Source organism: Nipponia nippon, unplaced genomic scaffold, assembly GCF_047370975.1.
Source record: "Nipponia nippon isolate SJK-2023a ecotype South Korea unplaced genomic scaffold, ASM4737097v1 scaffold_18, whole genome shotgun sequence".
NCBI classification, from domain to species: Eukaryota; Metazoa; Chordata; class Aves; order Pelecaniformes; family Threskiornithidae; genus Nipponia; species Nipponia nippon.
This window is the reverse complement of record NW_028262334.1, coordinates 10,519,637-10,532,351: the sequence shown is the minus strand read 5'-3', so window position 1 is coordinate 10,532,351 and position 12,715 is coordinate 10,519,637. Positions and strand designations below refer to the sequence as shown.

At 43.6% G+C, this 12,715-nt stretch overlaps 1 protein-coding gene across 10 annotated transcripts in view; it reads right to left on the bottom strand.

The window, feature by feature from the left end:
• Window positions 1-7,359: 7,359 nt before the first annotated feature.
• HIC2 (HIC ZBTB transcriptional repressor 2) overlaps window positions 7,360-12,715 on the bottom strand; it is a 74,818-nt gene continuing 69,462 nt past the window's right edge. For all 10 annotated transcript variants that reach the window (XM_087754865.1, XM_009473507.2, XM_087754863.1 and 7 more), the window contains one exon: window positions 7,360-10,096. In XM_087754865.1, coding sequence (XP_087610991.1) covers window positions 8,348-10,060 — 1,713 coding nt within the window. In that variant the 5' untranslated portion in view covers window positions 10,061-10,096 and the 3' untranslated portion in view covers window positions 7,360-8,347. The remainder of the gene's footprint in view (window positions 10,097-12,715) is intronic.

The window sequence follows — 12,715 nt, the reverse complement described above, 5'->3', positions numbered from 1 at the left end:
AACTAGAAAACACTGTTAAGAACCCAGGCCAAGGGAATGTTAATTAATTTTGCTAGGGTCACACTTAACCTGCCCAAGGAAAAAAGTCTGGATCTTAACATTTGAGAGGTTGAAATCTGCAGTGGGTGCTTTTGTCATTACTTACAGCCGTCTTCCCTGGAATCATTTCCCCTTTTTACCACAGGTGGATGGAGAACCATAATTTACTTTAGGAAACTTTTCTGCCTCAGCTGCTTCTCTGCTCCTCAAAGATGTGCCCAGGGAGTTAAGACTTACAGCCCAAATAGACTGAAGGGATTTATGGATCGGCAGGTCCATCTACCGTCTCTGACAAACCCTGCTTTCAAACTGTGGTTAGGACAAAACAGGGGTAACTTTTCAAAAACAGCCTCAACTTGCTCAGGGTCACAACAAAAAAAAGTGAAATTATGATTCCTCCAGTATCCATTGCCTGCACGTTTACTATACTCCAGCCTGGCCCATGCAATTCATCCTTTCTTATATTCTAATGACTGTCAGATTTTGGCTTATGAGCAAAGTGCATAGGTGCATAAAATGAGAAGATGTGTGCAGCTCTCCAGATTATGTATGTGTGTGGGGGGGTCTGCCTTGTGAAGTAGCTGGTTCAGGTCCCTGGGCAGGAATAAATGAGGAAGGAGAAAACATGGAGAGAGTCAACTATAGGAACAAGGTGAACTCTAGAGCAAAAGATGTAATTTTTCAATCAAGCTTTTAATGAAAAGATCATAAAATAACAGTTTCTCATCACTGTACATTAAGACTGCAAATTTCTGAATGCTGAGATCATATTATAATTTCTGTATCTTTTTATATGACACTTGAGTTGAAGCCACAACTATGTGTGGCTCTGACCTGAATTCAAGCTCTTGAAGGAAATGAACAGAACATTGCAGCAGGAATGTTGGCCTTTCCCTTGCCCTCCCCTCTTCTTCCCCTCCCCAGGAAACATCCAGGACTCCTAGACTGACTGATAGTTAAGGCTTAAAATTAAAAAGAAAAGAAAAAACAAAAAAAGAGAGATGCAACATCCCTTGTTCAGTTGTATTTAAAGTATTAAAATAAAATAGGGAGAAATACCCAGCCAGCCAGAACAAGATCCTCTCCTAATAGAAAAGTTATCCCCAGCCAGTCAAAACTCCTGTGGAAGATAGAGCAACAGTTGTGCTAGGTGCTTCAATTGATAACTTGTGAATGAGAGAGTTTTAAAAAATGTCCCACTCCTCAGGGAAAGCAAGCGCTATGAAGTGTGTCCCCTAACTGCCAACAAATGTAGCATGAAGTGTTCTGTTTTAGACCTTTCCTACTGCATCCCACAGGGTCTGCTCTGTTCCGAAAAACACTGATCCATTGATCCCTATGTGTTCAACACTGGTCTTCAAAATACTTAGGAAAATTGGGGAAGGAGGGAAAGAAGAGGACGGTGATAGGAGACAACTAAACAAAAAAAATGCATTTTTAGCTCTAAACTTATGTTTCAGTATTTTTGAATCCAGTTAGTTAAAACAAGGAAAGCAGAATAAATAGCGATTCTGTTGTGGCACAGAGATGAAATAGAGCTGAAACGAAGAAGCCTTCCTGACTAGGATGTCCAGCTAGGAGACTTACAGCAGAGCTGGAACTGCCTCACAAGGGATCCCAAATCTTTTCCTTTTACAAGGAAAGCAGCAGATTTAGTGAGTCTAACAGAAAATCATCAAAGGTGAAATTTCTTACCTTACTTTGAAAAAATGCAAAACACGAGGAATGGTAAGGGGTTGAGAATCAGCTATTGCTTGCCAGCTTGTCTCCTGTACTAAAATCAGGACAATAAAGTACCACGGGACTGAAACCATTGCAACAAGCTACTTTCAGCTATTGAAAGCAACCCCCACATTTGCTTTTTCAACAGTATGGCCAGTTCTGGAGTGCAAGAGGAAGCTTATGAAAAGAAAGGTGTTTACAATAAATTGAGAGACTTTGATGTTGAGAAAAATCATTAAGTTTAAACAAAAACTAAGAAAAAATGCTAGAAGTCTATTTAATTATCCCAGAATTACAGCTCAGAGCGCATTTAGATCTTAAACTCTTGCTTAAACAAATGTTTATTCAAACATGCCATCTCAATGATGAGCATTTCTACTGTCTGGGGAGAGCTAGCTGTTTACTATCTAGAGCCTCTCAAACCCATTTAAAATGTAGGGAGGTTTTATCTTTTTGGTTTTTATTTGCTTTTCCCTTAACTCCAGCACAGCTGATCGGAAATGTTTCTGAATTTGGCAAATATCCAGAAATCAACAAACATCCTTTCTTCATGCTAATTTTTAAGGCTGTAGCAGGTCCATAACTGTTAACTCCACCAATACTGGAACAAGAGGCTTTGTAAAGTACAGGTTTTCCCAGGGACTCTAACCACCTTACACTACAGGGAGGCTGATGTTTCAGTATCGTTTGCAAGGCCCCATCACAAGATGGCACAGAGGCTGTTGGGTTTGGCACAAAGCTTCCTCTAGCTGTCTTAGGCATCGACTCCCCACTTTTGAGATCCTTATTGCTACCACAATAAACAGTAAGTGAGGGATGAGGGGGGCTTTTTAGCAAAGGAGCTACGTGCTGTCCTTCAGGCAGGACGATAGACTTGTCTCAGTCACAAGCTGCAACTGGAAGCACCCAGCCATTTCTCTGATGACTTGTACCTTCTCCGGATTTTGCCAGCAGTCACCTCAGAATTCGTTTTGTTTCACTGAGTGCGCTGGATGTTTCCCTGGTCAAGACCCATATTCCTGCTTTTCAGAACTGAAGCGACACGGTAAAATACTGCTAACCCAGACTTTGAACCTGCACTGCTTGAAAACAATGCTTTCCACACACACGAGAGAGAGGAAAAAAAAAACAAACAAACAAAAACGAAAACAGGAATCTTAAAAGAGTGACACTGTAAATGGAAACATTTAAATACAGCAAAACATAAATTCTTCTTCTATGCAAAGCTACAAAAGTCCAGTCTTTGTATTGTCTTCACAGGTTATGGTTTATGGCTATGCTGAGAGTCTCTGAGATTCTTTTTTTTCTTTTTAATATATTTTTTTCATTTTTTTGAAATCCTGTAGAGAAGACCCTGCGGACACATCTTTGTGTTTGCAACTTTCTGAATTACATTGCAAAACTGTGCATACAGAATCTGAGAAATAAATACATTCATTACTGCACATACATATTGATACAAAAACAACACTGTCAAATAGTGTTTGCACCATCTTTGTTAGATATTAAGACCAGGCAAAATTAATATTTCATTTTCCATCAGCCCCCCCTCAAATGTTTGAGGTGGCTTTGGTGTAGAAGGTAAAAGCTACATAGGGTCAAGACTAATGATGGGGAGCTTTTTTTTTAAAGTGTGTGGGTTTTTTTTGTTTTTGTTTTTTTTTTGGCTTCAGCGATATTTTAGCAAACCATCCTCATTGGTCATCTTTAGACTGTTCTAACATGCAAATGAAGCTTAGGTTTCCACCTAGAAAGCCTTAGGAGTTTTGGTTGGGCTCTTTGCACATGACTGTAAGGTCTGGAGTGAATCTGTCCAGCTGTTTAATTAAAAGGGGGCTCAGATGGTCCAAACAGTACAGCTCAGGCCCCAGCACAGCTCTGAGCAGGAGGAGGCAGCTAGGTGCCCATGCTCTCGCCCTCATGCCAGACCATTAAAGCTACCCAAGTCTCTGCAGGGAGATCAGCCACCTCTGCCCAGCCCCTGCCCGGCACAGAGGGGTGGTTCGGTTGTGCGTACTCTTCAATGTCAGCAGCCACAAAGCCTCACAGAAGCTGCGTGTCAATAGCTCTTTGGTGTCTTCTGTGATCTTTGTGGCTCCTGCTAACTCCCCCAAATGCACAGAGCTGGGCTTTTTGCCAGGAATTTGGTTTTGGAGGTTTTGCAGTAAAGGATTGGAAAACAGCTTAGCCCAGCTCCCCATGGCTAATGTTAAGGAGATGTGCTGGGTACAGCAGCTCCCAGTATCTTCTGACAACATCCTTCTCCATCTCTAGAGCTTCTCGCATCTCTCTTTACCCTCTCGGTACCCTCAGGCTTCTCTGAGGAAGAGGTAGGCTGGAATGCCTCTGCAATAGTGCCTGGGTCGCACTCCCAGCAACATCTCTCATGGGTTGAAGACAAAAAAAAAAGAAAAAAATAAAAAACTATGTGCCATATTTCTGATTGCCCGCCCTCTCCCCACCCTTCCCGAGCAGTGCTGGAACACAGGCTGGGACATAGATCTCCCCTCACAAGCTGGGGAAAGCTGCGTAGCCTTCAGAGACAAACCAACGGAAAAAGCAAAGATTAATTTTGACTGGCCCCTAGATCTGTTGAGGTCTGAAACTGTAAAAGTTTATGTAAACAATGAGATAAATATATTAGTACTTTTCTGAGCCAAGTGAGGTTCCATACTCATTCAAATGTGCTTTGGTTTAAAAAATAGTTTTGTGAATTTGGGTATGAGCTTCTTTATTCTTTTATACAACTTTTGCTATTTTATCTTTTCTTTTCCTGTTATTCCGAAAACATTCTGGAACTAAGTGACTAAAGCATATACGTAAGCTGCCTGGCCTCTTTTTTTTTTGTTTTTTGTTTGTTTTAAAATTGTTTTATTCCTCTTGAGGCTCTTTGTGTATTAAAAAAAAAATTAAAATTAAAATAAAAAAAAACAAAGATGCAACTCCCTCCCCCCCAACCCTAAAACTCTTAAAATCTTAAATATGAAACTAGTGTTTTGCTTTCTCATTAAAATACAGAAAAATGTTTGATACAATACTATGTCGTACAAATGCAGTTGAGTGTTCAGGCCCCAAGCAGGCCTGAAACAGTCCCTGAAGTTTTGAGTATTATTAGTTATTCATTATTACTGTCACAATTTGGAAAATGTTGTTTATACTCAATCTATGGAACACAACTTTACACAGCTACTTGAAAAAAGAACAAAATTTCCTTTTGTACAATACTCTTGCTGTACACAGACTTTATGTCGTATTGGTTAAGTGCTGGGGAGGGGATAAAGTAAAAAAAAGATACTGTGAAAAAAACTTTTTAAAAACAGCATTGGGTCCTGAAACTTCAACATGATTCTCGAGGCTTAAGAAGTAAGTGAAGAGGGGGCCTGGGGGCAGGAGGAGAGGCTACATCACCCACGCGCATGCTTGTAAAAATGGAATTCAGTGAGAGGGAGCCGGTTATTTGCCCACTGAGGAGCTCACTGCTTCCTCGCACCTTGGGCTGCTCCATGGCTTGGCTCAGTTGGTCACTGCTTGAGCTGCTGTCCCAAGGTTGGCTTCTGCACGGACACTGGCCTGCTGTCTCCATCGCTGGCCATGTGCCACAGTGGTGGCGGACCCATCTCAGTAAACTGCGGGGCCACAAGTGAATGGGGGAAACCCGCGTCCAAAACCCACAGCGGGGGACAGGGCTCACCCCCCGCCGTGCCCTTCTCACGAACGGAGCGAAAAATTGTTTTGAAAATCTGGACTCGATGGGTCCTTAGCCAGCTAGCAGCAAGGGGAGCCTGATCTGGCCGCAGCCTAAGCCAGCGTGGGATTCAGTTCAGGTTTAGGATGGTTGGAGGAAGGTAAAGGCAGGGTGAAAGTGCCTAGGAACTAATCTTGCACAGCTGTCCCTGGGCCCTGCTGAGAAAAAGGTAGATGGCAAGGCCTTCCCTGTCCTCCCCAAAGATTATTTTGGGGACATTCTTGGGGGGGTCGGCAAGGAATCAAGGAGAAAAGAATTCAATATATATTCAAAACGTGGAAGTGCTAAAGACACTAAAAACCTAGTTAACCCCCCAAAAGAAAACAGCGCATCTCGGCACAATGAGGAAAAAACAAAAGTCCATGCTCCCCTCTCACGCTCCACAGCTCGCAGGCGTCTGGGAGCAAGCAGACAATGGCACTGGGAGAAGCACACTGGAGCGCGGCGGGAGAGAGGGGCGAGCGTGTTCCCTGTAACGTGACACCAGGCCAAGGCTCAGCGCCTTTGGGTTGTCTATTGCTTGGAGCCTGGATTCCAGTTTCCTCAGTTCATTCAATTGACCCAAAAACTTCTTATGGACTAGTCTACCTTAACAAAAAAAACAAAACCAAACAAACAAACAAAAAAAACCAACCCAAAAACAAACAAAAAACCACAAAAACAAACAAACAAAAAAAAACCCAATAGAAAATGAAGCTTATATTTCTTTGTTTTAGTCAAACATGCTCACTTTTTTCTTTTTTTTTTTTCTTTTTTGGTCGAAACTTAATTGGTTTTGTTTTTTTAAAAAAGACAAAATGTGAGGTTTGGTAAACCTTACGCATAGAGACTATACTGGTTTGAGTGGAAAAAAAAAACCAAACAAATCAAAAAACACAAGTGTAAACCTTACTCAATGCAGAAGGGATGATTCTACTGGCTGTGAATTTTTACCACCACAGTCACAGGAGGCTTGAAGTAAGCCATAGCTTTCCACAAGGTCACGCCAACAAAGTCAAGAGGGCCAAGAATCGGTGGGCTAAGTTCTCTGTCTTCTCTCCTAAACCAATAGCAGCTGTTGGCTGTGATGTCTTATGCAGATGTTGCAAGAACATTTTGTTTCTTTTTCTTTTCATTTTTCTTTTTTTTTTTTTTTTTTTTTTTTTTGTGTGCGTGTGTTAAATTGTCTAAAAGGGAGGATATGAAACACTTTGGTTTGCTTTTTCCTCCTCTCCCCCACCTTATTGCACTCTGGATTCTAGTAAATTATAGGCTGCTATGCCCTCACCCTCTGTCCTGCCAGGTGTTTACAGACTGACCCAGATGTGCTGGGGGAGTGGAAGATGAGGGGGACATTTTCCCCTCCCCATAGTATCCAGATTCAATAAACAAAGCTGGAAAGGGCCCAGAAAGCTCAGAGAAGTTTTCTTCTTTTATCTAAAAGTGACTATAAAGAGCCAAGAGACTGTGAATGAGCCAGTCCAAGCAGCCAGCACAGCCCCTGGCTCAACATATTTTTTGCTTTGTCTTTGGCCAAGCTTTGCTTTAACATTTCTCTAGCTGACTTTTGATGGAAGGACGGGGTGGTAAAAATCCCTTAACTTTAATTTAGCTTCTACTTTTATACATTTAATTACTTACAATAAGAGAAAAAAAAAGCCTAATCTTTCACTAACCATCTTATTGTTCTCATGAATTCAAGAGGTAGCAAAGGTAACGAGTCTGTCAACACAGACTCGCTCTTTAGTGAGGGAGGAAAGCTAAAAACATACACACACACAAAAAATAAAATAAAAAATAATAAAAAAGTACCTAAGGAACTTGTAGCAAGTCCAGCCTACATCAAACCCCCTCCCCGCCCACCCACCCTAGAATTAACCTCAGACCTTCCAGTTCAAACATTCACATAAACGTTACAATGGGTTTTCCTTTAATAAAACAAGTACCTCTAAGCAAAGAATATTCATACGAAACTACTAGAAAAGTAAAGACGACCCCCTGCTCACTGAAAGAAATTCCCAGGGCATCCAGTCCCTGTTCAGTCATGGGTAAGGCAGAAGAGGTTTGTGTGTTTCGTGGGAAAAGGTGGCGTGTGGTTACGTGTGCCAAGGATAAAGATCAAAACCAAAAGAAGGAGGGATGGTGAGGAAGCATTGCCATTTCTTTAAGGGAAGCACTCTGGCTGGTGCACACCTAGGTAGACTGCTCTCCCCACCATCGCCAGCCCGGGGGAAGGGTGGTGGTTCCACCATGGCTATGGCTTTCCCACGGTATCCAAAGGGGCTGTCAACCCTGTGAGATGGTCCACAGACACAGCTTCTGCGCTTGTGAATGCAATACTATGTTATTTCATAGCTACTTAGGCCACTGGAAAGGTGTGATTCATTTTGTTTTTAATGGCAAGAAATGCCCCTACTGAGTTTGGTTTTAAGAGAAGAGGTGAGTAGGGTGACAGCAACACAAAGGAAAGAGGGAAGGAGGGGGGGATCCAGCAGAGGCTGAAAGCTCCCCATGGTCCCCCTACCTGCTCCAGATGATCAATATGGCAATGAAGTCAATGTGTGCAAAAAAAGTGGCATTTCTTGCCAGATCACCAAGATTTGGAGGGAAGAGTTGGACTAAATGCATCAGCTTGGCTGTGGACCTTTCTTTTTTTAAAAAAAGGGAAAAAAGGAACTTTTTTTTTTTTAAATGTTAAAGCTACATTTGTTTAGGCCTCCCATGACTGAACAGAGTATGGGGAGTTGCCCCCTTTTTTGTTTGTTTTTTTTTTTTTTCTTTTTTCTTTTTTTTTTAAGCAGCAAGTCTACAGAAAGGTAAATCACTGCGGATGGGCTCGAAGCTCATTCTGGAGTCTTTGGCTTATGTGGGAGAGGTATGCATTCGCAGGTGGCTGATCAGATTGCGCTGCTGGGTGAATTTCCCACCACACAGTTGACATTCGTAAGGTTTTTCTCCTGAGTGGACACGCATATGCTCTGTCAGTCGGTACTGCCGGGTAAAGCGCATCCCGCATTCCTCGCAAGCAAAGGGCTTGAGCCCTAAGTGGCTGCGCATGTGCCGTGTCATGGTGCCCCGCTGTGTGAACATCTTGCCGCAGATGTTGCAAGGGAAGGGCCGCGTCAGCCAGTGAGTCTTCTCATGCTGCCGCAGCGTGGCTGGATCCTTGTAGCTCTTCTCACACACTGAACACTTGAAGGGCCGGGACTCTGCGGCATAGGGCTGGTTGGGGTTGGACAAATCCTCGGCTTCATCCTTGCCACCATACGTGCCTTCCTCCTTGATGTAAAGGTCTTCCTCGGTGTGCGTCTCCACATGGGCATTGAGCTGTTCGGAGCTGGGGAAGCCTTTGCCACAGGGGATACAGACATACAGGTTGTCACCGTAGGCCACTGGCTCAAACCCCTCCTGCCGGTAGACATAGTTGGCACTAGTATGCCCGCCGCTCTCGCTCTCACTCTGGCCACTGTCGTCACTGTTCTCCTTGCCATTTTCCACCTCCTCCTTACATGGGTAGGGTAGGTCTGCACCGTAGGCCCCGGCCAGACTCCGCTCCACGGACTTGGACAAGGGCCCCAGCAGGATACCGTTGGGCAGCCCTTCGCCCTCGTCCCTGTCTTTGCCCCCCTCCTTTCGGTCAAAGGCATTGTCTTTCTTGATCCACTCCTTCTTGCGGGACGAGTGCCGGAGGCCCTTGCGCTGGCTGCTCTCCGTCAATGAGTGTTGGCACTCTTCGCTCAGATCCATTTCCATGGGGTCGCTGCTGTCCGCCATGCTGTGAGGGGCTCCGACTCCAGACTCGTCGAACGATGAGGCACTGTTGGCTGCAGGGGCTGAGGCAGATTGGGGAGAGCCATGCTGGCTTTCGCTGTGCTGCGTGTCATCATGGGAGGCTGCAACAGGGAGCGACGGGCTTTTTTTGGACAGGTCGAGGCCTAGCTCCTGGTCGCCAGTGCTCCCATTCGCACTGCTGCCCCCACCACTGTTCTTACTGGCTCCCCTGCTTAAGGAGTGACAGTTCTCTTGGTTGGAGCTGCTGATGAAGACCTCGTCATCGGAGAGCTTTCCCTTTGACAGCTCCTTTGAGTGCGAGCCCTTCAACCCCTCATTTGACCCTGAATAGCGAGCTTGGATGACCGAAGCAGTGGAAAGTCTCTGACTCCTGGCAGATCTCCCAACACCAAGGCCACCAGCCTTGCCAGCAAAGGACTTGCCATTCCGCTTCAGCTTCTTTCTGCAGAGAGCTGCCAGGTCGTGCAGTTGGAGGTAGCTTGCTGCGGTGAGGAGAGCATTGAAGTTCTGTTCACCAGGCTGGTCAGTCGTTAAGAGCTTACCAGTATAAATAAAGTCCAAGATCTGCCGGAACACGGTGGGGTTCACCATGTCTGTGTCTAAGTTAATCAGGTTGTCATGCAGGACAAGGGATTTGAAATACATGCTGCTGGCTGCCAGGATGTTCTTATGCGCACGAAACAGGGCATTTTCTACCACAATGATCACATCACAGAGGAAACCTTTGGCTCGTTGCTGGTTCAGCTGCAGTAGCAGTTGTTTGGCATGATTTGGCAGTTCCATCTCCACCTTCTCTTCCTTTCACCTTCACCTTACCACCTGCAAAACAGGAGGATGAGAGGTGTGAACCCGCTGTTTCCACTTGAACAAGCCTACATTTGATAGACTGGCTTAACACGGTGCAGTCTATGTTAGGCTTGACACTGACTAAGGAGCTCTGGGTACGTTCAGCACTGCAAGCTCTGATCCTGCTTGGAATACAGAGAGAAGTATTTCTCGTGCTAAGGTTTGATTCAAGACCTTCAAAAATCAGATTTGTAAATATCTTTTTACAAAAGCAATCGTCATTGGCTGGAATTACTATTGAAAAGATACCAGCAGGAAAACAATAGTTAGGTACAGGGAAAGCTGTTTCCCTCTCCTGACACAAATCTGAAGAGACGATGAGGAGCAAGAAAAAAAGGAAGAAAAAAGAAGCATCCACTTCACTGCCATTTGCATATCTGAGCATGTAAAATAATTAGCAGAAGCTGCAGCTTCCATGCTTTAACATGTAGTTTGTTTCTTGGCTCTTACATGTTGAAATCTTAAAAGCACCCAGCTGCTCTGGGGTTGAGAAAATGACATGTAGCAACTAAATCCATTGAAGACGGAATTAATCACACTGAGGTGTGAATGGGAGATCTCCTTAAGAGTATGAAAGGCTGCTTTAAAAACCAGCCCCCTGGCAATGTCCCTCTCCCGATCCATTGACATGAAGGGCTGGAATCAACCCTGAACTGGCTGAAATTCAGGGTGCTGAGCTAGCTAAACGCTACCAAATGTCTTCAACAATCTGAAACCATTTTCTTAAGTTAATTCTGCCCTGCCTTTAGTTCTGAAGGAATTTTGTTAAAACTGATAGAGTCAAGTAACCTATCTCAAGTCACAGTCTCTCTACCCTGAAGTATTGGGAAGAGAGGAAAATTGCGGTTACGTCTGTGTAGTTCATGTATTTCACATCACAGCCATCTTTAGCCTTCCACTTCCTACCTTCCTTTCCCAGTTGATCTTATTACTGAAACAGATTTCTCTTACTGAAGGAGGAGCAGGCCATAAATCCATAGAAATTAAGAGCTTAAATTTTCTCTTAAAATCATCATCAGTTAATGTTTTTATTCCTTCTGAGTCCCATTACTGCATTCTGTCCCATCAGATTTCAAACGATGAAGCATTAGACTGCATTATCTTCCCTCTGTGTCATCTATGTGTATGCAAGGAAAAAAAAATAAGGAGCGATACTGTCAATATTAAAAATAACCTCCCTCAATCCTGATTCTCACTAACTGGTGATGAATAGAAAGACTTAATTTGGCAGAAAGGTGGTAAATTTACATCATCCATTTCTGCACAACAAAAAGGTTTTGCTTTATGAAAAAAGCTACCAAAAAGTAAACAAATACAATTTTCCCTCCCAATTTTGCTGCCTGCTACTAGCCTGGTACTTATACTTTTACCAACAGATCTGCCAAGCAGGTACCTCCCTTCTTCCACAGGACACATTTCTTCACTTGGTTAGCTGGTCAGCCTGGTACTTGGTTGCGTATTTGGGAGAATTGTGTGGCCCCTGTTCAGTGCACCAGCACCTAATTCCGCATCCACGCAGATCTCGGTGGCTCGTCACCCTGACCCACAGCTAAAATGGCTGCTCTGCTTTTCTGTTCTATATTGTTTCAGCAATGGATGGGAACCCAAGAAGATGGTGGGTTCACCACTGTGCCTTTGTGCACATTAACGTTGTTCCTGTTGTTCCCAGAGGTGGCTGGCTTTAGAAAGGGTGGCAGCCAAAAGGAGGAAATACAGGCTTTGCCATGGTGCCATGGTTATTTCTTCTCCAGCTATAGTGTTTCTGTCACAGAAACTCACCCTGCAGCATCACAAAAACGTGATAGAGACAGGGATTACCACCACTGAACAGTGTTGAGCACTTTAAAAACAAGTTTTGCTGTAATTAGTTACATCAGAGTTGCAGCATGCAGGCAATGTGTCTGGTTCTAGTGGCTTGCTTCCAGAATTGCTGATTAAGAGGAAGAAGCAACAGCACAGAGGCACTAAATACCCACTTTTATCTAGCCAGGCCAGTAAAAGCACTTACTTCTGGGTCACTGAGATATATTGATAGGGAAGGACAAAAACATGGCTTGCAACATAACACAGCATCTATATATATAAATGCATCCTGCTCAAGAATAGCAGGAGACAGCCTACTACTACACTGTTTTCACTACAAACGTAATGGTGTTTCTCCATGCACAAAATCCCTGGAATGATTTTTAAGTGTTCCATAAAGGACAAATACGGGAAAGGAAAGGAAACAGCACAGCCAATATTTTTTGCCTAAACAGACTAATAAAAAAAAGTACGTTACTGAAGTAAAAGCGAGCTTATTTCCCATTCATGTGGCACTTGAAGCAGAGGTCTAGAAATCTCTGTATACGTGTTTATGTGAGCTTTTGCAAAGAGTCAAGGCTTGTTGCAGCTACTAATGGGAAATATTTTTTGATTTTTACTTTTTTTTTTTTTTTTCTTTCTGCCTTAAATGATATTGAAACCAGGTAATGAGCTTGCAGGGAAAGCCCTGGAAACAGGGGTAGAATTATAGTTCTGCTTTTTACTGACCTTCATGAGGAAGATAATTTTATTATTAAACCCCAGTATGTTCTGCAGCATAAAAATTAG